We start from the raw sequence: 23,469 nt of genomic DNA on the forward strand, positions 1-23,469 counted from the left end.
CAAAGAGAATGTCAAAATAGCAACAGGGTGACAGTAGAAGATATTCATCCATTTAAAATTGAAAATTTGGAACAAATAAACTTTTCATTTTCTGTATAGCTCCACTGTTGGATCAGTAAATTATCAGCTGTATACATAATATTTCAGTGGGCAATAAAGGTTATGGGAATGGCAGTGTAATAGAACTCACACTAGTTCCTCTGTTAGTAAAAAATATATAACTGACATTGGAGGAAGTTTCTGGACCTTTGGAAAAGATTCTGAGAAGTAGCAATTATAGCTAAAAGGCCCATGCAAAAAGGGGAAATGAGTGGAAAGAGAATATTGGAATTTACAGATGGTCCTTGACTTACGACCAGGGACTTAATGACTGTTTGAAATTACAACCAGCCCAGAACAAGTGTTTTATGGCCTGTAAAACACTTCTGGCCATTGTAACATGTCATGCTACACACACCCTAGCCATGTAATTGTATTTTGGGTGCTTGGCAATTGGCTACAACTCATAGCAGCCTCCTGCAGTCACGTGATCATGATTTGCAATGCTTTTTTGTCTGTTTTTGGCATTTTTTGCTGGAAGAATGAATTTGGAGTTATGACTGCAGATTTGCTTAACAACAGCCATGGAAATCTTGTAAAATAGGGTCTGTCATGTGGGCGCCTCAACTTATGATCAGAAATATGGCTCCAATTGCGGTTGTATGTGCACCAACAACTACTTGTGTACCATTGATATAAAAAAACCTGTTTTATAGCACCCTCCTCCTCTTTGCAGAGGGGACTTCAGTTTCTTTTTATCACTTAGCCTGCTTAGTGAGTGTCCTTTGATTATGATGCTCATTATCTCTGGTCTTTTATTTAAACATGTTTTGGCTTCTAACTTGATTTTGTTAGGGTAGATCAGTGACGGCGAACCTTTTTGGCACTGTGCCAAAACTGAAATGCGCACGTGCACGCCGGAGCCCAGAAACCTGAAGACCAGCCAGCTGGTCTTCCGGTTTCCAGTGCGCATGCGCGCCGACCAGCTGCTCTTCACGCACACTGGAAATGGAAAGACCAGCTGGCTGGTGTGCGCATGTGCACAAGCCAGTCGGTCTTTGGATTTCCAGTGTTCCGGCATGCGCTAACACCAGCTGGCCGGCACGCATGCGTGCACCGGAGACCGGAAGACCATCTGGCAATGGCACATGTGCTCACAGAGAGGGCTCTGTGTGCCACCTCTGGCACGTGTGCCATAGTTTCGCCATCACGGGGGGTAGGTCAATTTGCAATTTCTTTCATTGACTTTCTTACCTGGCAGATTTAACTTTACACATGGCAAACCTTTACCCTGTCCTACAGGGCATTTATAGACATCACCTGTTTTCTTTTGCGGCTGACCAGCCAAAGGAGAACCAATAAGAACCCTGCAGAATGATAATATATATATATTTTGTCAATGCAGTACATAATATTTGCTTTGGTACTTTAGTACCAATTTACTATCTAAGTTGCATACAAAAAAGCTAATGGAATAAAAATGTGTTTATAATAGCAGATAGGAGTACCGAGTTAGAGAAGCTTCTCTAGTTAGTTATTCAAGGTGTTCATTATGACCTATGAAATTCTAAATGACTAAGGACTCATTACCGTATTTTTCGGAGTATAAGACACACCTTTTTCCCCCCTAAAAGGGGGTGAATATTTAGGTGCATCTTATACACCGAATGTAGCCCTGCCCACCCACTGGCCCCCACCCTTTGGCCTCTGCCTCCCAGCAGTTACCTCCTTGCAGCAAGCAGCAAGAAAAAACAGCTCGTTTCAGCTTCAGCACAGCCTAATTAGCACAAGTTGATTGGATTGGCCTCCCGACTCTCCGCTGTTTTGCTCTCAGCTGTTTTGTGCAGGCCTCTGCTGCTTGCTGCAAGGAGGTAAATTGCTGGGAGCAGATTGTTTTTTTCTTGTGCTAATCAAGCTATGCTGAAAACGAAAATGAAAGTATAGCAGGCTGTTTGCTGCAAGGAGGCAAAATTGCTGGGAGGCAGAGGCAGATTTCTTTTTCTTGTTTTCCTCACCAAAAAAGGTAGGTGCGTCTTATAGTCTGGTGTGTCTTATACTCTGAAAAATACAGTAAGTTATAGAGCAGTGGTGTCAAACTTGTGGCCTGCAGGCTGGATGCATAATGTCCTGGCCTCCCGGTTTAGCGAAGGGGGGAAAAAATCGCGATATGTCATGTGATGACAACGTGACGCTGCGAGTTTAACAACCCTGTTATAGAGGTATGGGAATGGGTGGAAGGGAGAGATAATAATTAACTAATTAATCATCTCACCATTTTCCCTCTTCATTTTCAAATTGCTGCACACTGTATCCAAACATGTCTTCCACAGGACCACTAAAAGTCATCGTATCTTTCACATCAACGTTGAATGATAAAGAGAGATGCAGCAGAACTGTTTGTAAAAAAAAGAAAAAAAAAAAAGGAAAGAATGGAGAAGATTGAACCGGACAAAGTTTACATGCTGCCTAAAGGCCCTCAGAAATTTGAAATTGAAATACATTCTTAGCAACAGTGATCTGGAAGATACATGACAGCATATGATAACACAGGTACATTGAAGGCTTCCAATTGGACGGTTGTGTGTTAAACGTGCTACTTAAGTAGACTGTTATAAATAGTAAAGCTTCTTTAGAATCAAATATCCCGTTGTCACAACAGCATCTATTCAGTTCTGTGTAATGGATAAAGTTTTTATTGGGATGGAATATAGAAGATGGAATATGGGATTTGATCTGAAAGCCATCTGCTGCTGGAAGATTACTAGGCTTTTTTTTTTTAAATAATTTTTTATTAATTTTATTAACATACATGAATCATAATATATAATATATGACAATATACACAATAGAAACAATCAACGAAACTGGGCTTTCTTGTGCAGTTGGTTGGCCACTGTGAAAACAGACAGCTGGACTAGATGGGCCAAGGGTACGAATCAAGCAGGGTACTGCTTATGTTTTGATGATTGCCAAAACCAGATTCATATCTTTCCTCAGCTGTAGTACAATTTGTCATGTTGTCATATTGTCACCAACTGTGATTGAAGGAAAGGAAACAGAAAGACAGAAATAACATGAACGGACCATATCTTTGCACTATTCAATGATGAAGGAAAGAATTCAAAGCATTGTTGTCTACAGGGTAGATGGTTTTGTCTTTAGTATAAACCTCTCACCAAAGGCACTACAGATTGTTATCTAAACATCACATTCTTGGTTGTGTTGGCGACCGATAGTCTTATTTTTCTTTTTTCCTAGATGGTTTAGTTTGATTGATTATCAGACACATTTTGTTTTAATGTAGGACAAATAAACCTGACCACACACCAGGATTGCACATTAAATATATTTAATGTATTTAAATATAATGTAATGTATATTTAATATATAATATATATATAAAACTGCGAAATATTTCACAGCATTGTCCCTGATATGTGTGCAATGCATTCTGCATTAGGTGCAAAGAAATACCAGGGCAACATGTTTTGATAAGGGAAAATAGAAGACTGAACTCAGTTCCTGGCAACTGCAAGGAAATTAGGCAGTTTCCATGAGAGTGGATTATCCTTGCCATATTCCAGGATTTTTTTTTAAGTTTAGGGTTACTTTCTATCTTAGCTTACAGGCTTGGAATTCCCTGAGTCTCTCCTATTCAAGGATTAATCAGGTCAAACTCTGTTTAGCTTCAAAACCCAGGTAAGTTCAGCCAACCAACCAACCAACCAACCAACCAACCAACCAACCAGCCAGCCAAACAATAAACAAAATCCCTGAAGTGGGTCTTCTTCTAGGGTGCACTGGTTTTCAGTAAGGAGAGTTTTGGACCTATGTGGAAGGTTTATTTGGTAATTTCTCCCTTAAAAGGTAAAGATTCCCCCGCACATGTGTGCTAGTCATTTCCGGCTCTAGTGGGCGGTGCTCATCTCCATTTTTAAGCCGAAAGCCAGCACTGTCTGAAGACGTCTCTGTGGTCATGTGGCTGGCAGGACTAAACGCCAAAGGCGCACGGAACGCTGTTCCTTCCCACCGAAGGTGGTCCCTATTTTTCTACTTGCATTTTTTACGTGCTTTTGAACTGCTAGGTTGGCAGAAGCTTGGACAAGTAACAGGAACTCACCCTGTTAGGCTGCACTAGGGATTCGAACTGCTGACCTTTCAATCAACAAGCTCAGTATCTTAGCCACTGAGCCACCACGTCCTTCAATTTTTTTTCCCTTAAGATTTACTCAATTTGATGGGGAAGAAATGGCTTTGTCAAAGAGAAGAAAACATGGTAAAATTCTGGTAGTGAGGGATAGGGATTCTTGTAGTCTTATAGTGATGATGAATAAAACAAGCTTCTTTCCAGGGAAGGATGACAATCTTTCCATGGGCTCTTTAGAGCTTAACATAATCAGAGAAGATGAAAAACACAATCAAAATAGAGAAGGATTGAAGTATTTTAAAAATGAAATCTCTTTTGCAGAAGAAATGTTTTAAAAAGAAATTGTAAGTTGGATTTCAGCACAGTGTTAGAAACATCCATGTTATTATGCTTTCTAATGTCATTCCTGCAATATTTTGAGATTTGAGAACCTTTTTTGATGGATGCATACTGTGACTCTTGGAAGTATTCAGTATAGCTTCCAGAGTACCTCCTATATCTTCCTCTATTGAACAGTAATGTTTAATATGATATCAAGGGAAAGTTATTAAAAAATGGTCATGTAACTCTCTTAAATTAAATGCAGTTATTTAATTTAGTTTAATAAATTACGGTAAATTTAGTTAATTTACTTTATTTAATTTAGTTTAGTTTAATGAAAAGAAGGACTAGGGGTGACATGATAGCAGTGTTCCAATATCTCAGGGGTTGCCACAAAGAAGAGGGAGTCAAGCTATTCTCCAAAGCACTGAGGGCAGGACAAGAAGCAATGGATGAAAACTAATCAAGGAGAGAAGCAACCTAGAACTAAGAAGAAATTTCCTGATTGTTAGAACAATTAACCAGTGGAACAACTTGACTCCAGAAGTTGTGGATGCTCCAACACTGGAAGTTTTTAAGAAGAGATTGGACAACCATTTGTCTGAAATGGTATAGGGTTTCCTGCTTGAGCAAGGGATTAGAAGACCTCCAAGGTCCCTTCCAACTTTGTTATTCTATTCTATTTTGCTGTGGCCCTGCCCACTTCACACAGGACAACCTCTGGCAGTCTACTCAAAAAGAAGCCTTTCAACCTCAGCTTGAAAAAGGTTGCACATCCATCTTACTTACGTATCCATTTTAAGTAATATTTTATCTGATATTTTCATTGTTAGAAATAATTTCAAAATAAGACTACAACTGATTTAAAATTGCTGCATATAAACTAAAATAAATTTTACATTTTGTAAACACATTTGTATGCAAATGTGCATACAAATGTGCATACAAACAATATGCACGTTTTCATACTTTCACAGTAAAACATCTCTTTAAATTTAAATCCATAAAGTTCCATAATGCAGAACATTTATGGCAAAACAAAACAGAAAGGAAACCACCCCAAATTTAAGCTAAAAGTTTACATGAGCAGATATTGTTTTACTTGGTGCTGAGTGTTATAATTTCAGTTCTAACCACAAATGAATTAGGAAGGCATTCCACAAACCAGATTCTAGTACAATGAATGCCCTCTTTCAGGTCCCCACATAGGGAAGCATAGTAAATGTGACAACTTCAAACTGGCTTCACTACTAGATGTTGTGACCCGCCAGCGGCCAGAAGAGCTGGCAGCAAATTCAGACAGTGAGGAGGTTGGGGAGGAACGTGAGCCAGTCCTGGAGTCTGGGGAAGGCTCGGACGAGGGCTCTGAGTCGGAGGCAGAGAGTGGCCAAGGCTATCTGGTAATTCTTTGCTGCCTCCAGAGTCTCCGGAGTCTGACATCAGCAAGGCAGAAGAACAGCGGGAGCCTGTTCCCAGTGTGCGCATGCGCAGAGCTGCCAGAATACAAGAACAATTAAGAAAACAGGGTTGACATGGGAGTAAGGCTTGGAGATGATTGGCCCCTCCCATAAGACATAAAAGAGAAGCGAACAGGTTGTGAGCTTTTGCACAAAGCAATTAGTTCATCTGGTCGATAAAAGCTTTGGAAAAGTTCTATTTGACTCTGTGCTAAGTTTGGCCTTGCCCTGCGTGTGGCAATTAGTTCTCTGGCAGCATTCCAAGGGAGATAAGGTGGGTGTTTGTAAACGCCCCCCTGAAAGACTGTTTGAGAAGCCTTTCCGACTGGGAATGACAATAATTCACAGCTGTATGAATTAAAGAGGTTTGCCGGGACTAAGATTGTGCTGTATACTTTCTAAGGAAGTCTAGGTCAGAACACTAGATTTTAAATCAGAGGCATTTAAAAGTGCTCTGCCGGGCCACCTGAGTGTGTTCAATCCTATGTCTGTTGGAAAGAGAACACAGTGAACATTTTTGCATTTTAAAGACTTTGGCAGTAAAGACATTTCTTGTGGATTATGTGCTCAGGAACATAAAACATTGTAAGTTGTTGATGTTTTAAGTGATGCTAGGATTCATCATGCCTTTTATGAGTGCCCCATCAAATTGCATGTTCAGGGCCTTTTATAGTAATAGAGGTTGAAAAAAAAATGGAAGAAAAGTCTTGCCGCTTCCATTAGCATTCTTTGGACTCATGAGAAAATAGCAAATACTGCTGAGGCAAAATAGCTTTAAAAGAAAAATCATGGATAGTCAGAGAAGATAAAGAAGCAGCATTTTTTGTTTTTTTGGCTTTGCTGTTATGAAAAGTACGCAGAGAAGTTTTAATAGGAAGCTTTGCCTAATACAAGTGGGAAGGATAATCCAAAACTTGTATACATGAACACTTGCTATTTAATGGAAGACTACAGTAATGTGGAGATGTCTCTTCTGTGTATGTCTGCTTTATTCCACTCTTCCCAATATGATCAGAGATTTTGATATATCCACAGTTCCATACAAACAGACTAGAAAGAGTTTATAATACCCAGGGATTTTCTAAGATTTGCAGTAGTTCAACCTCCTTTTTAAAAATACACCTACATATCTGGATTGCAAGTGTCTAGATCAGTGATGGCTAACCTTTTTTTTTTTTTTAATTGATTTTATATGCCGCCCTTCTCCGGAGACTCAGGGCGGCTTACAATGCATTAAGCAATAGCCTTCATACTTTTGTATATTTATACAAAGTCAGCTTATTGCCCCCACAAACTGGGTCCTCAGTTTACCTACCTTAGAAAGGCTGAGTCAACCTTGAGCCTGGTGAGATTCAAACTTACAGTAATTGCAGACAGCTGGTGTTAATCATAATGCTATCAGTCTGCTGAGCCACCAGGCCCTTTTTGCCATCACGTGCCAGGAGGGGGGGTAAATTCGCGTACGTGCCCACACCCATAATTCTATGTGCCCCGCCCTGCGCATGCCACACAACCCCCCTCCCCCCCGCTCCTGGCACGTGATGGGCCGGAAGGCCCGTTTTTCTTTCTCACCTGGCTCCAGATCCTCTCTATGCATCTGGGGAGGGCGAAAACAGCCTGCCCCCCCACTTGGAGGCCCTCCAGAGGCCTGAAAGGGCCCATTTCCCAACTCCCGGTTGGACAGGAAGTGTCATTTTTTGCTGTCCCCAGCCTCCAGAGGCCTCTCTAGGAGTCTCTAGAGGCTGGGGACAGGAAAAAAATGGGGGGGGGAGGCTGTTTTCGCCCTCCCCAGATGCATAGAGAGGATCTGGAGCCAGATGAGAAAGAAAAACGGGCCTTCTCCACCCCCTCCCACAGGCCCTCCGGAGACAGGAAACAGCCTGCTTCCCTACTTCTGGTGGGCCCAGAAGGCCCGAAAATCATCTGGCCAGCATTGACCTGGCATGCCCACTGATATGGTTACGCGTGCCACCTGTGGCACACGTGCCATAGGTTCGCCATCACGGGTCTAGATGATTGCTAGCATGCAGCAAAGAGACAGGAAAAAAATATCTCTGATGCCCTCTAACCCTCTTCTGAATTTTTAGTCAGATGTTGTAGGCCCATTTTAAACACAGGTTGTTGTTGATTTACAATCATTCATTTTGCAACCATTTGAAATTACTGAAAAACAATGATTTATAACCAGTCCTCATACTTATCATGAGCATCCCACCATGTGATCAAGATTCAGGTATTTGGCAAAAAGCACGCATTTATGAGGGTTACAGTGTCCCGGGATCATGTAATCACCATTTGCAATCTTCCCAGCTGGTTTCGGACAAGCAAAGTCCATGCTGGATAATGTTGGAGAGCAGTTAAAGCCAAACTGTGAACCAGCTAAATAAGTAAGGTTAGGAGTGGAGGAAAACATCGCTGGAAAACAGCTAATTAAGTTGTGAACCAGCAAAAAAATAAACCTAGAAGGAAGTGGAGGAGATAATACTGGAGAATAGTTAAAGCAAAACTGTGAACCAGTTAAACAAACAGAGATAGGAGTGGAGGAAAGCATCACTGGGAAATAGTTATCTAAGTCATGAAGCAGCTAAATATTAGATTTAGTAGCAATGGAGAGCAAACCTGAAGTAAGCAAAAATAAAGTATTTTGGGAGTAATAAATTATAGATGGAAATGTTGAATGAATGTTAAAATGAATTGATTTTGAAATGATTTTAAGAGAGGAGAAAAATATTTTATGTTAAGACTATGGACACTAGGGGTCATCTAAGAGAGGTAAAATTTAGATTAGATGTAATGGGTTTTAGGATTAAGGAATATATATGAAATACTAGAATGGTGTTTATTTGGAAATGATTGAATATAAGAATGAGCTGTGTATATTTGGAGTTTAAGATTTAGGATGATATAGTTGAATGCTATATGATTAGAATAAGATGCTAGAATGTGCGATAAAAACCGGGATTGGATTTTATTTTATTTTTTCTTTAAGATGTAATTGGTTGAAATCCGGAATTGAATTGGTTAAGGGAATGTGAGCAATTGTACCTATTTTATACAGGATCAAACCTTTGCTCTAAAAAGATGTATTTTATGTTTTATGTTTAAAAATAAATAAAAAAAATTAAAAAAAAAATGCTGGATAGTGTCCACATGATTCACTTAACTGCAATTATTTGCTTAACAACTGCAACAAAAAAGTTCATAAAATTGGACATGACCCACTTAACAATCACCTTGCTTAGCAATGGAAATTCTGGTTCCAACTGTGGTTGTAAGTCAAGGACAGAAAACACTACATAGTAAAGCTGGCATTCTCATGGGCCCAAACTGTTAACTAAATGTTGAGAGGGGAAAAAATTTGAAAAGTGTGAAACAAGACAATGAAGTAAAGAAGAGGGCATTGTGGGTTGGACGGAACCCGAATAAACATTCAATATTGCAACATTTTGTTGCAGGTCCCATTGGATCCAAGCATGCTTTCGTGCTCTTCATCTAAGGCAGTGTTTTTCAAATTTGGCAACTTTTACGATGTACGGACCTCAACTTGGCAACTTTAAGATGAAGGGGCCTGATCTGTCCCCGTCCACACACACAAACAAACACAGCCAGCCGAGGGTTAAGAAAGTACTTGGCATGCACACAGGTCGTTATCTCAAATTTGGCAGCAATATAATCACCGTCTGCCAAGAGCTTTTACTGCAACAGATAACATAACATTACATACGCATTGCAAATAGTCCAGCAAAACAAAATCCCTTTCGGCAGCTTCAGACGTTGTTCAAGTGACTAGCCAAAGTTCGTTTTTGTTCGTCACGGGGTTTTACCAGCCACCACCCTCTTTTATATAGTCTCTGGGGTGTGATCCAGTGACTCAGTTCTAATCCCTAGCACGCCTCCTTAACTGCTGCAACCGTTTATCACGCCTTCGTTGGCGTGCATCCAGGAATGACGGCTCTCCTTTGCTCTCATCCGAGACACCTGGCTCCTGGCTAATCTCCTCTCCCTCGGCCGGCACCTGAGACAGTGCCAGAGGGGAGAGGCCTGGCTGACTCCTCTTCCTCATGTTCAGAGCTTTCTTCCTCCGATGAGATAGGCTCAGAAGGCGGGGCCACAACAGGACCTCAGCATGCTGGTTGGGAAATTCTGGGAGTTGAAGTTCACATATCTTAAAAGTTACAAGTTTGAAAAACACAGATCTAAGGCAATCGATAAATAGAGTACAGGAATTATGCAAGTCTTAATGCTTAATACTTAATGGTAAGGATAACTGGGACTGAGCAGTTAAACTATTTGCCAGATGATATGAATTGTTCAAATCAATTAATATAGAAGGAAAAGCAGCATCATGTCATTAGCATACACTTGTAGAGCTAGTGCACATTTTATGAATAAAATTCATAAAGACAACCTTTTTTGCACTAATATTAAATATATAGTAAATAATATTCTTCCCTTCCTCTCTTTGAACCAGTTATTTGAATATCAGCCATAGTTTGCTGCCTTCTGGTAAAAGTTAGACAGAAAAAAACTTTATATAATTTTCAGTGATCTACTAACAAATGCTTCTAACTTCTTTCCAGATTTTTGCTGCTCAGGCTATTTCTGTATTATAAAGCTAGTGTATTTAGAATGCTCTGCCATCTGAAAAATATGCTTGAGGCATTCATTGTGGAATTTTCCTCATGCCCTATTAGCCGACTATATGCCCTAATCTGGACAATTTAAAGGCCAGATCAGAAATGTATATTGCTATTAATTTCACACTTGGCTAAAAATCAGTATTTCTGATAAAACCTTACACAAAGCTTTCTATTTATCAGTGAAGAATTCAAATATGCCTATTTATTCCGATAAACATAAAAGAACTTTTGTTTAACTTCTCTTCTAGCTTTTCTCTCTACATCTTTAACCTTTGCCAAAGAAGAAACTGACATTTTCAACTATTACTCATAAACAATAAATACATTAAAAATACAGTTCTATCTATTAAATATAAGCAACAAGTAAAACACAATTAAATATTTCGCAAAAGGCTTAAGTCACACAATCAATGCTTCTACTAGACTGTTATAATCTAGCATGTAAGATTGTTCTCTTCACAGTAACATATACATTAAAAGTAATTTATTCAGACTGCATTTAAATGGACAAATATGTCAAATTTATCTTTTCAAGTGGATAAAGCTGCGGAAACTGGGGGAAAGCTCTGGTGCATAAACATGGAACGTGTAATTATACAACCCAAGGCAATGTAACATGGTAGACTAGAATTTGACCATGTTGCTATGACATATCCCACTATGTCTTGTTTTAACTGGGGGTTGATCTGACTCCAGACAATACAGCAAAGTGAGGACAATATGCCTTTTTTTTTTCTGCATGAGTGTGTGTGTGTGTTTACTCATTCTATCTGTTGAAAGAGAATTTGCCTTACAATTTCTTATAGATGGAATGAATTTCCAATACCTATTTACTGTATTTAGCCAAAAGGCAGACAACTCTAAATTTAAAATACTATCCTCTCCCCCCAAATAGTATCTTGTGAATGTATCTATGTATACACATGCACACACACACAATGACAAAATTTCTGTATAATCCCAATTTCCGTCCTTTCAATCTAAGTTTTCCAACTCCAGTTGAAACCAATTCTGAGTATCTCTCCCCTCTGCAATAAATGTGCACTGATACATTTATATATGCATATGTATATAGATACTTAAAGAAGCCGCATGTTCTTTAAAAGGTGGGAGGAGGACAAGAATAAATTCATATTAATTGGATTAATAGCATAATAAAGTGAATGCCTCCAAAATCAGGGATTGCAACTTTTCACAGAAATGACAAGAAAGAAAAAAAGATAATCAGGAAATGGAATCAGTGAGGTAAAAGGACAGCTGCCCTGGGAAAGGATGAAAAGAGAAAAAGAAGGGGAAATCTGATGGTGATGAGACTGTGGAAAGAAATAACCGACCAGGGATGGAAAGAGAAGAGAGAAGTCTTGTGTATGCATTACAGAAAAGGTTAAATGTACCAGATAGACAGTCACTCTCAAACAAGAGGATACAGGGAAATCTTCAGACATCCATCCTTTTCACCTACACCTGTTCCTTTCTACCTTTCCTTCCCAACAGTTCTTTTATTCTTATCACCAAATGTAAGGGTTCCCCTCCTATTCACAGGAAATTTCAGGAAAATCTCAACTACTACAGAGTTAAGGCATCCCCATTTCAATTCTTAGGAAGTATAAATGAGCCCTTAACTTACAACAGAAATGGATAATCTTTTGGTGACTGAGGCACACACAACATTTGGGAGAAACCATGAATAAAGTACTGATATACATAGGCAGATTTTTTTTTTTAACTTTTGGGAAAGTGCACAATACAATTAATATATGCTTGCCTTACTATACACCAGGCCTGTCAAACTGGGTGCCTGCAGGCCAGATGTATCATGCTCTGCAAAGGCAAAAAAAATCATGATACGTCCCGTGGCGCGATCAAGTTTGACACCCGTGCTATACACTATCTAAGCGTAATCAAGAGAAGCTTAGGAGCTGCATCTGGATGAGTTTTGCCCTGGTAATCACAACATGTGGGTGTGGAGGAGAATTCCATTTCCCTGGTTTTATTCTATCAGCTATAAAATATACTATTTCTTAGAAGTTAACTAATCCACAGCAATTGTGTGGTTTCCTTCATAGCTGCAAGCCTCATTGTGTAAGGATAAATACAAATAATCAGGCAGTGTTTATGTTAAGCATGTTAATTGGAACTAAGCTAGTTGGTTAGGTTTGCCAAAGCATTTAACAAATGTTTGCATTGCAACTGAATCTCCACTCAACTCTTAAAAATAATTTACCTTCAGTTATTTAGTAATATATTGTTAGGTCTTATGTGAACTTTTAGCCCATTAGTTATGTCAATAAAGTTTCATTTAGAACCATGAATTTAAAATTTCATTTATAATAAAAGAAAATGTTTGAATAGTCAATTGCTAAAATGGAAACATCCGATAGAACATAAGTTAGTAATTTTCAGAGTTAAAATTATGAAAGATTTAAACTTGCCACATGCTTTCTGACTATTGCTACTGACTACATATTTTCTCCTTTCAACATAGTCTTTGAGGGCAAAGGATAAGGAAAAGATGGCAACACTATTGTTTCTTTCTAAAATACACAAACAAACACGTTACTGTTCTTGCCTGATAAGTTTATTGTTTTTTCATGTTTCACCACAAACTAGAATTGTTTGCCATTAGTTAGGTCACCCCAGTTTTCCTAGGGGAGATCTGTTAACACTATCACCACAGCAACACAAATGCATAAATATCAAGTTCACAAAATGACAACTTGGTCAGTTGTTTTAAAAAATATTGTTCTCTATTTTTTGGTATTTACTATTGGGAACTAATATTATAAAAGGAAGTAGTCTCATTATACAATAGGGTAAGAAGGGTGAAATTATTCTCCGTCATCAATCGTCTTCAGAACTAGATTCATCTTCCTGGTCAGAAAGTTCTGCAACAGGAAAACGCAGAATGGCAGCTACACCTGTCAATTGTCCAAGCTGTTCCCCAGATACATGAAGGCTAGAGAAGATGCGAACGGTGCCCATATTCTCACGCACACTATCTACGAGCCGGACATATCGACTACGAGTAGCCACATCCTGATGCCTAAAAAGTTCATCGCTGATCAACAGAGTATCAATAGCCATAGCTTCATTAGCCTTTTCCACATGTTTGAGACCATAAAAGGCCCGATCAGGCTCATGTTGTAGCATTTTGTAGAAATCATCTAAAGCTTTGACTTCAGCAGCTGCTTTGGTATCAGCAAGTCGACTAGTCACAGCTGGATCACAAAGAGCTTCTTTCAGGGCATATTTATGTCCAGATGATGAATGCACCTAGAGTATGAAAAATAACAGAAAACGTCTATTATCTACTATGATAATGATTAGTTTTTTTTGGAAACCAAATTCCGAGGAACAAGTTGACTTATAACCAATCATTTAGTAATCATTCAAAACTGCAACGGCATTGAAAAAAGTGACTTGCTATCAGGGGTGAAATGTAAAATTTGTTACTACCGGTTCTGTGGGCGTGGCTTGGTGGGGGGTGGCTTAATGTGACTGGGTGGGCGTGGCCAACTTTTTTTTTTTTTTTTAACTTTTCAAAGCATTTTTTCTAATGCTTTGGAAAGCCTCTGCCAATCAGGCAACTCAGCTGGGGTCGTCAGAGAGGAATTTTAAAAAATGCCTCTCTGCGGATCAGGCAACTCAGCTGGGAGTTGCCAGAGACTTTTCAAAGCATTTTTTTTACCACCTCTTCGGCCAAGAGGTTGCAGAAAAAAATGCTTTGAAAAGCCTCTGATGATCCCAGCTATGCCGCGTGATCATCAGAGTTTTGTTTTTTTTTTAACTTTTTTTACTTTTTACTATCAGGCGATCCGGTCTGAACCGGGAGCATTTCACCCCTGCTTGCTACGAATCCTTGCACTTACGACTATCACAGGATCCCCATTGGACATATGATCAAAATTTGGGTGTTTGGCAACTGGCATGAATTTACGATGGTTACAGTATTGGGGTCATGTGATCATCATCTGCAACTTTCCCAGCCAGCTCCCAACAAGCAAAGTCAATGGGGGAAGTCAGATTGACTTAACAATCACCTGATTCACTTAATCATTTCAGTGATTTGCTTAACAACTATGGCAAAAAAGGTCATAAACTGTTCAGGACTCACTTAAAAACTGTGTTGCTTAGTAATGGAAATTTTGGTGCCAATTGTGGTTATAAATCGAAGACTACCCGTAAAGGTTTTTAAAATACATGGAAAACATTATATATTTTTCTTATTTGGGGAAACCATTTATCAATCTAAAAAAAAACCCTTTAGTTATTCAAAAAGACAATCCAGGTAGTCCTTGACTTACAATCACAATTGAGCCCAAAATTTCCATTGCTAAATAAGACAGTTGATAAGTGAGTTTTGACCCATTTTATGATCTTTCTTGCCACAGTTGTTAAGTGAATTACTGGACTTGTTAAATTAGTAACATGGTTGTTAAGTGAATCTGGTTTCCCCATTGGTTTTGGTTGTCAGAAGGTTGTAAAAGGTGGATCACATGCCAACAGGACACTGCAACCATCATAAATACATGCTAGTTGTCAAGCATCCAAATTCTGATTACATGACTATAGGGATGCTGTAAAGGTTGTGTGAAAAATGGTTGTAAGCAGGGGTGAAATGCTCCCGGTTCGGACCAGATCACCCAATCCGGTAGCGATGGCGGTGGGTGGTTCGGAGAACCGGTAGCAAAAATCCCTGCCCCCCCCCCACCATGCCCAGCTGAGCCGCATGATCATCAGAGGCTTTTTTTTTTAACTTTTAAAAGCATTTTTTCTACAACCTCTTCCGATGAAAAAATGCTTTTAAAAGTAAAAAAAAAAAAGCCTCTGATGATCGCGCGGCTCAGCTGGGATCCTCAGAGGCTTTTCAAAGCATTTTTTTCTGCAACCTCTTGGCCAAAGAGGTGGTAAAAAAAATGTTTTGGAAAGTCTCTGACGATCCCAGCTGAGTTCCCTGATCGGCAGAGAGGCATTTTTTAAAAAGCCTCTCTGACGATCCCAGCTGAGTTGCCTGATCGGCAGAGGCTTTTCAAAGCATTAGAAAAAATGCTTTGAAAAGTTAAAAAAAAAGGCCACGCTCACAGAACTGGTAGTAACATTTCACATTTTACATTTCACCCCTGGTTGTAAGTCAGTTTTTCAGAGCCGTTATAACTTCAAACAGTCACTAAATGAATGGTTGTACATCAAGGACTACCTGTATATGGAACTGCTAAAAAATTACAAGAATACAATGCCCTCTTTGGATTTTGCTCTAAGGTTACCTGAGGTCAGCCAGGATTATTGTAGTAAGTATATTTACTGAGAAATATGTCTAGTTGAACTTAATAGCTGCACTTTTGCCTAGATAAGAATCAAGCTCCATATCCCTTCATAAACTATATTCATTTCAAACCAAATTTTGGTTTATAATAAACTAGTTAAACAATGAATCACGCTCTCATTAAACAGCTTGAGAAAAAGTCTCAAGCAGAAAAACAGGAATGGATATCTATAAAGGAGCTAAGAGTAAATGTACAGGTAGATTTAATGACCGTTCAAAGTTACGACAGGACTGAAAAAGTGACTTATTGTTTTTCATGTATGACTACTGCAGCATCCTCAATGTCATGTGATCAAAATTCAGATGCTTAGTAACAGGTTCATATTTATGACGGTTGCAGTGTCTCAGGATCATGTGATCAGCTTTGCGACCTTTTGACAAGCAAAGTCGGTGGGGAAGGCAGATTCACTTAACCACCATGTTACTATCTTAACAACTGCAAGGATTCACTTAACAATTGTGGCAAGAAAAGTCATAAAATGGGGCAAAACTCACTTAACATTTCATTTAGCAACATAAATTTTGGGCTCAATTGTAGTTGTAAACTGAGGACCACCCATACATTGTATAGTTTAAATCAGAGCAAACACATTTAACTAAACATACTTATTAGGGTTTCATTGTAAAATTGTTTTAATTATCTTAAATATCAGTCCATCCTTTTCGTAAATCTATGTTTAAAGATTGGGGGTTATGACTAGGAGAGACAGCAATGCCCCTCCTTTTCAGTAAAAAAGGCAATAAAAAATAAACACAGGTAGGCCTCTCATAGATGGATTTCAACTGCACTAAAGTTATTTGTAAGGCCATACGTATCCTTCTAAAGGTTTTTTTTTTTAAATCCATAGGCAAATTATAGGCAGATTTAGGTAATCCAAATTTCAGAATTTTATGTCATTAAAATTAAATTGGATTTTTTTTTAAAAAAAATTACATGGTTAGGTATTTCTACACCTCCCATTTCTATATACCACACAACTCCAGTGCACGGCTACAATGGCATGAACGCCCAATGGTGGGTTTCAAAATTTTTTACTACAGGTTCTGTAGGTGTGACTTGGTGGGCGTGGCATAGCTTGGTGGGCGTGGCAGGGGAACAATAGTGTAAAATCTCCATTCCCTCCCCAATCCAGGGGAAAATTACTGCAAAATCCCCATTTCTTCCCCATCAGCTGGGACTTGGGAGCCAGTCAGAATTTTTACTACTGGTTCTCAGAACTACTCAAAAGTTCTGCTACCGGTTCTCCAGAACCGGTCAGAACCTGCTGAAACCCACCTCTGATGAAGCCCCTTAACTTCTAAATTACCTGTATGAATTTGGAGCGATTCTCCAGCAACAACTTGTTGTCGTTCTTGACAGCCTGCTGGAACATGTAGTCGCAGAACTGCTCTCTCACGAAACCCGGGCTGGCCACCAGGACACACTTGACCACTTCAAAGTTAAGGTGTCGCTGAATGGCCTGCATCACTTGCTCGTAGAACCTCTCCAGGGCCCGGTCGTGCTGGGTGCAGTTGCCGCGGCGTTTTCGTGGGATGTTCACTTCGATCTTGGCCCGGGTCAGCGTCATACTGGGGGTGACGAGGCAGACGTGAGCCAACCCTTCCTGCATCACCACGGCGGCCAGGTCAGCGCTCCAAGCCGGGTCGCAGGCTTGCTCGATCCGCTCCAACACCACGCTGTCCCACTGCTTCTTGGCCAGCGTGAACTGCCGGTTGGGCTCCAGCTCGATGGTGTGGTAGGCGCCCATCTTGACGTACTCGTTCTCCTGGATGTTGGTGCCTTTGACGCGCAGCTGGCAGGCCTGCGAGTCGAAGTCGATGGTCTCCACGCAGAGGGTGAGCGTGGTGCGGATGCGGTTGCTGCCCACGCTGCCCGTGGACGACTCCGTCTGCACCTTTCGGATGGTGGAGGCCCGCAGGCTGTCGCCCACCTGCAGCAGGTTGTAGGCGTGCCACATATCCTCGGGGTCCTCGGGGATCAGCGTCACTTGCCCGGCGTTATCCTTCTCGATGTCCTTCCGCACCAGCTTCATCGTGGCGGGCAGACCAGGATCAGCCAAAAGGACGCCGCCGCCTCCTCCTCCTCCTCTTCTCAGCCGGCGGCCGGGCCCAGCCGACCGACCAGCCTCAGCAACGACCGTCCCGGGGCGAGCAAATGCGGCCGGCGGCCGACGACCGCCGGAGCGCTTAACAAGCCACGGAGGCGCTTGGCTCGCGGCCCGCTTGAATTGCTTGTGGGCGCTCCGGCGCGGCTCCTCTCAGCCGCTCATTGAATGGCTGGTGCGGAGAGAAGCCATGGCCGAGGGAAGGGGAAACGCCAAGCCGGAGGAGGAGGAGGAACAGGCCAGGCCTCGGGCGGAGCGTAAATGTGACACGAGTCTTGGAGGGGAGTGGCGGGACACAAGGCAAAGGCTGGTTGGTTGGTTGGTTGGCTGCCGGCGGGGCTCCACCGCTGCTCTCTAGCCGCGAGAGCTGAGGAAGGGAAGGGCTCCCCTTCGTCCGCTGACGCGATTAAGCCGGGTTCCGTTAGGAAGGGAGAGAGAGAGAGAGAGAGAGAGAGGGAGGTTGGGGCCTCGGGGTGCGGCGGGAGACGTAGCTGCTGGTAGCTTCCCGCCTAAGTCACGTTTAAAAGCGGGCGTCGTAATGTGGACCTCATGTCTCTTGCGCCTCTCTGCGAGCGTTTGATTTGAAACAAACAAAAGAGGCTTTGGGGACGCAAAGATAAGCAAATGAATCGGTTTTAATCCCAAACCAGTTTAAACCTGGTTTGTTTTAACTGCCCCCCCCCCAATTTTCCGGGGCTCGCTTGGGCTCATATGGTAACTGGCTTCTTTAAGGGGTACTTAACCAGGTTGGGGGTTGGTGTGATCCGTGAACAGCTATTCTGACCCAGGTTTTCAGGGAGTTTATGCACTGAGGTTCATTTCCCTTTCATTTTTAAAGAGGAGCAGCTGGCCAACGCAGGGAGAGGTTCAGTGCAATAAAAACAATCTTTTAAAATGCAACGTAGAATTGTTTCAATATTCTAAGCCTCACTCTTTCCCCGCCCGTTTTCATTAACTGGACTCCAGTGCTTTGAGGGGCAATATATATATATATATATATATATGTTGGGATGGGATTCAGTGAGAAATGTTGGATTAAATGATCATTTGGCATTCTTGTGGGACTTAGTTTACTAATAAAGCATACTTCCTTATTGATCAGGCACAGTACTGCCTAAGCCCCAAATGGAAGTTGGTAGGTAGTCATTGGAAGGAGCATATTTCTAAGAAAATGATTTCAAAATAATCAGACATCCCATCAGTTACATAACTCTTAAGTCTCCTGCTATAGTCTGATGGAAACTGAGAGTCATCTCTACCACAGCACAAGGGTGGTACATTTTTTATGTGTTACTTGTTTTAAGCTGGAAAGTATAGTCATGGAAAGTAAGGGAGGATTTTCTATGAATGGCTCACTGATATTCAATGTTATTCATTATGTATGCACAGGAAGAAAAGTCATTACAGAGGAAACAGATCCACAACTTTTTAATTTGAACAAGTTTAAGAGGGGGAAAAAAGCCTTTATGCCATTCGAATAATGGAATGCATTGAATTTCCAATTACACATAAATTGCTTTTATGTGGTTCTGTTGGTTATGGTTTCTGACTTCCAGAAGAAATTAATGGTGATTCATTGCCCTTCCCCTTTATGTAACAGAGAAAGATCCAAAATTAAAACCTATAATCAATAGTGTCCATGCCAACGCAATGTATATATTTTTCCAGTAATACAAAATGAGGTAATCTTTAAAACGAGCATGATAATTGAGTATAGAAATATATGAAAAAGAAATATATTAAGTATAAAGAAATACTTTTGCTGTTGTTTATGTTACTTTGTTAAGATGAATGAATCTGTTGAAAACCTTTGAATTTGGTATAAACTTACCAATCACTAATGCTATTCAAATTTTTGGGTTCAGTTTTTATTGGTCTTTGTATAAAGGGATGATGCAAACATGATGCCAGAAAAATATTATAGCATTCTCTACTTTTGGGATGTTTCACGACAGTACATGCCTTATTCCAAAAAGTATCTGGTCAGAGATCTATTTGAAGTGTTTTATTGTTACAATTTTAATATTTATCTAACATTTGGAAAAGACTTAGCAGCTTTATGTAAGGGCAGTCCATCATATGGAAATTAACTAGATGCTGTTCTTATTTAGCCAGTTGTTACCAATGTGTTTAGTGCTTTTTCTACAAGCCTTCACTCTGGAAAGCCTTACACGGGCATTGTGTAGCAACAGGAATGTGTTGGATTATGATTCTGTAAATTGTGTACCTAGCTTGTTGACCTTGCTTCCTTACATAGTTCTAATATTCCAGAGATGATTTACAATACCAGTGTTTATTGAAAACTTTAGCAAGAATGTATATATTAAGGGAAATGTACTGGGCATTATTTCTGTGACTATCAAAAGCCTCATCTGAATGATACATAATGACATTGGTGTTTAGATTTACTTTTGCTATCATTGGGAACTCAGATATTTCATTGGTTGCTTCATCTCTCTAAGTTTCTGTTGGATTGCTTCAGAACAGTCAGAAACAAGAAATATATCTGAATTCCCACTTAGTCTCTAGAAGCAGGAAATTGCAAAGGTCCAAGAACAGGCATTCAACTTCTGAAATCAGATTGCATATTACAGGAAGAAAGCGCTTGAGTTTTTTGTTAGAAAGCTACAAGCCTTTTTATTCTTCTGGGGGGGGGGTGACTTAATTGTTCAGGAAGTTAAGGATACAGAGGAAAGGTGTGATCTGAGTCTGTTTGTATGAAGAGGAAAAGGGAGAAAAGCAGCCACAACTTCTATTGTATAATTCTTTGAGGAAGCAGAGTTAAGATCTATATTGCTGTGCATGGTACGAAATTATGCCTGTGGCAGAAAACCTCCAGAGCATTAGCTGTTACTAAATATTCTTGAGCTCTGGCATGATCTCTTTTTATGTGCTGTGCATTTTCAGAGGGGTCTTTTTTGTCACAAGTAAGCATTTATATTCTTTTACTGCTAACCATGCATGTATGTCTTTATGGTGTGTCTTCATATATTGGACTCTAAAATAGGCATATGGTGCCAATTGACACTAGTGCAATTGTGGTACCTCATTTCATAACAGCTGAAGCTCCATGGTTTCCTATCTATATGTAGAGTCCAGAAACATTCTAATGTTTCTGAGCTCTTATATATTCTAAAGGTCTTTTGAGAATATAGAAATAACGAATGGCAGTAACTCAGTCATTTTTGGGTAAGAAAAAGAATATGAAAAAAACTCAGAAAAATAAAAGGCGTTCTGGAGGCTAGACCGGGTGCTGGGAACAACCTTCAAATATTGCTTTCTATGCAGTGAGTGTTTATCACCAATTCTATAAAATAAGTTTTTGAAATTTCAGATATTCTCACCTCCCCTGGTGGTGGAATGAAAAAATCAGCATATGCACATTACATCACATCTTCCATTCTCAGATTTTGGGGTTACTGTTAATTACGTTTGATAATTTTTTGTGAATCCTAGGGCAAAGTATCATTCATGTATTATTCAAATTGGTTGTCCTAAGAGCATTCATTTGGCGAAGACCACTGAATTTAAATTCATCTAAATTTGTAAGCCCACTTGTTTAAGAGAAGAGAAAAGAGTGAGGCTTCTTAAGTAAAATATCAGTGATCTAGATTATATAATTCCACATTTATTTTCTTTTAATAAGTGTGTTGAAATCTGTTCAGAAAACGGTCTGGAAATCATTTTATGCAAATTGGGGTTTTCTCAACCACCCCAGCTAGGCAAAAAGATGTAAAAAGAATAGTTTGCAAAGAATTAATTACAAAATATATTAAAATCATTGTTATATTGCAATTTCCAATTTATGAGAATTTTTAATTATAGTAACATTTTCCTTATTGCCCCATTACCTTTGAAAGATGTACTAAAATATCTAAAATATAAAGGTAGTTTTGGCTGTTTTAACATACTACAGTTTTTCCCCCCATGGTAAATTTCTGATAAATTTGGTAGATTTCATGGTAAATTTGAGAGCCAGTTTGGTGCAGTGATTAAGGCATCAGGCTATAAACCAAGAGACCATGAATCCTAGTGCCGCCTTAAACATAACGCCAACTGAGAGTCAGTCACTTTCTCTCAGCCTTAGGAAGAAGACAATGGCAAGTCACTTCCGAAAAGCCTTGCCAAGGAAATTGCAGGGACCTGTCCAGACAGTTGCCTGCAGACAAGAAACACCAAATAAATACATTCCTGGTGGCTCAGCAGACTAATAGCATTGTGATTAACACCAGCTGTCTGCAATTACTGTAAATTCGAATCTCACCTGGCTCAAGGTTGACTCAGCCTTCCATCCTTTCTAAGGTAGGTAAATTGAGGAACCCAGTTTGTGGGGGCAATAAGCTGACTTTGTATAAATATACAAAAGTATGAAGGCTACTGCTTAACGCATTGTAAGCCACCCTGAGTCTCCGGAGAAGGGTGGCATATAAATCAAATAAAAAAATAAAAATTGATTAATATTTTTTCAATCCATCAGAAAGATGGTTCTATATATACAGATCCAGAATTTTTCATTTTTAACACAGTAAAAAAGTAATTAAGAAAATACTGACTGAGCTAAATTTCCAAGAACAATAAAAATACTCAAGCTAATTATAATCTTCTATCATTTGGAGTATATGAAAGCCCAAATTTGATGATGTACTTGGAGGACGTTCTCTATCTTTGCTACTAGAGAGACTGGATGTTAATTTACATAGACCTTTTGTTCTTATTTTTTTTGGGGGGGAAACTACCCCCAAAGTCCAAAGCTATTATTTACTTTGGCATTGAAATAGAAATTATTTGATTAATAGGGAAAAAGAGTTCTAAGTAGCATGTTCGATGATGGTATTTCATAGAAATCTGTTATGCATAGTGTAATTCACATTGAGACAGATTAAGAAGCATTTTAATATATATATATATATATTTTCAGTAGAGAACATTGACTATTAGGCTGCTTCTTCACTAAGTCAAATAACTTCTGAGAAAGATATTTGAGATGGTAAGTCTAGAATAAAACTGAAAACATCAGAGAATTTGAATGGCTGGGAATGCCAGCACAAAGTAGTTGTTTTATGTTGACCTTATAAAATGACAATAGATTATCCTTGGAAGCAGAATTTTGTCACATATGTAGGTTTAATACAAACTATATTAATCAGATCTGAATATGATAACATTTCATAATGTTTTGCCTTAAGCTAGTTCAAAAGTTACAATGGAAAAGAGAGAGTATTTGATCCTTGACACTTATAGTCAATTGTTTAGAGGAAGAAAAGTTTGGAATGCAGGGTGTATTTCAGGCCTATACTTTGTCATTAAACTTGTTTATTCAGCTTTCTACAAATATGCTTGACCCTTGGTTCCAGAGACAAGAATGGCAAGGAGTACATTTGCAGAAGCTGCGTGATGTGCTAACTGCACACTTTGAGAAACTGATTTGCAACAGTGG

General features: G+C 39.7%; 2 protein-coding genes across 2 annotated transcripts in view; both read right to left on the minus strand.

The window, feature by feature from the left end:
- The window catches only part of ITGA1 (integrin subunit alpha 1), an 89,790-nt gene that overhangs the window by 60,650 nt on the left and 5,671 nt on the right, over positions 1 to 23,469 (minus strand). The window contains exons 2-3 of the mRNA XM_070935898.1: positions 2,312 to 2,432; positions 1,294 to 1,406 (exon numbers count right to left, since the gene is read on the minus strand). Of these exons, the coding sequence (XP_070791999.1) occupies positions 1,294 to 1,406; positions 2,312 to 2,432 (234 nt within the window). The remainder of the gene's footprint in view (positions 1 to 1,293; positions 1,407 to 2,311; positions 2,433 to 23,469) is intronic.
- PELO (pelota mRNA surveillance and ribosome rescue factor) lies at positions 13,175 to 18,249 on the minus strand. The gene is made up of 2 exons (XM_070935897.1): positions 17,235 to 18,249; positions 13,175 to 13,877 (listed from the first exon to the last, which is right to left on the minus strand). The coding sequence occupies exons 1-2, from the start codon at positions 17,958 to 17,960 to the stop codon at positions 13,446 to 13,448; spliced, it is 1,158 nt and encodes a 385-aa protein (XP_070791998.1). The 5' UTR covers positions 17,961 to 18,249; the 3' UTR covers positions 13,175 to 13,445.

Source organism: Pituophis catenifer, unplaced genomic scaffold (assembly GCF_029215685.1).
Source record: "Pituophis catenifer annectens isolate HBS135680 unplaced genomic scaffold, rPitCat1.0.hap2 SCAF_2, whole genome shotgun sequence".
NCBI lineage: Eukaryota > Metazoa > Chordata > Lepidosauria > Squamata > Colubridae > Pituophis > Pituophis catenifer.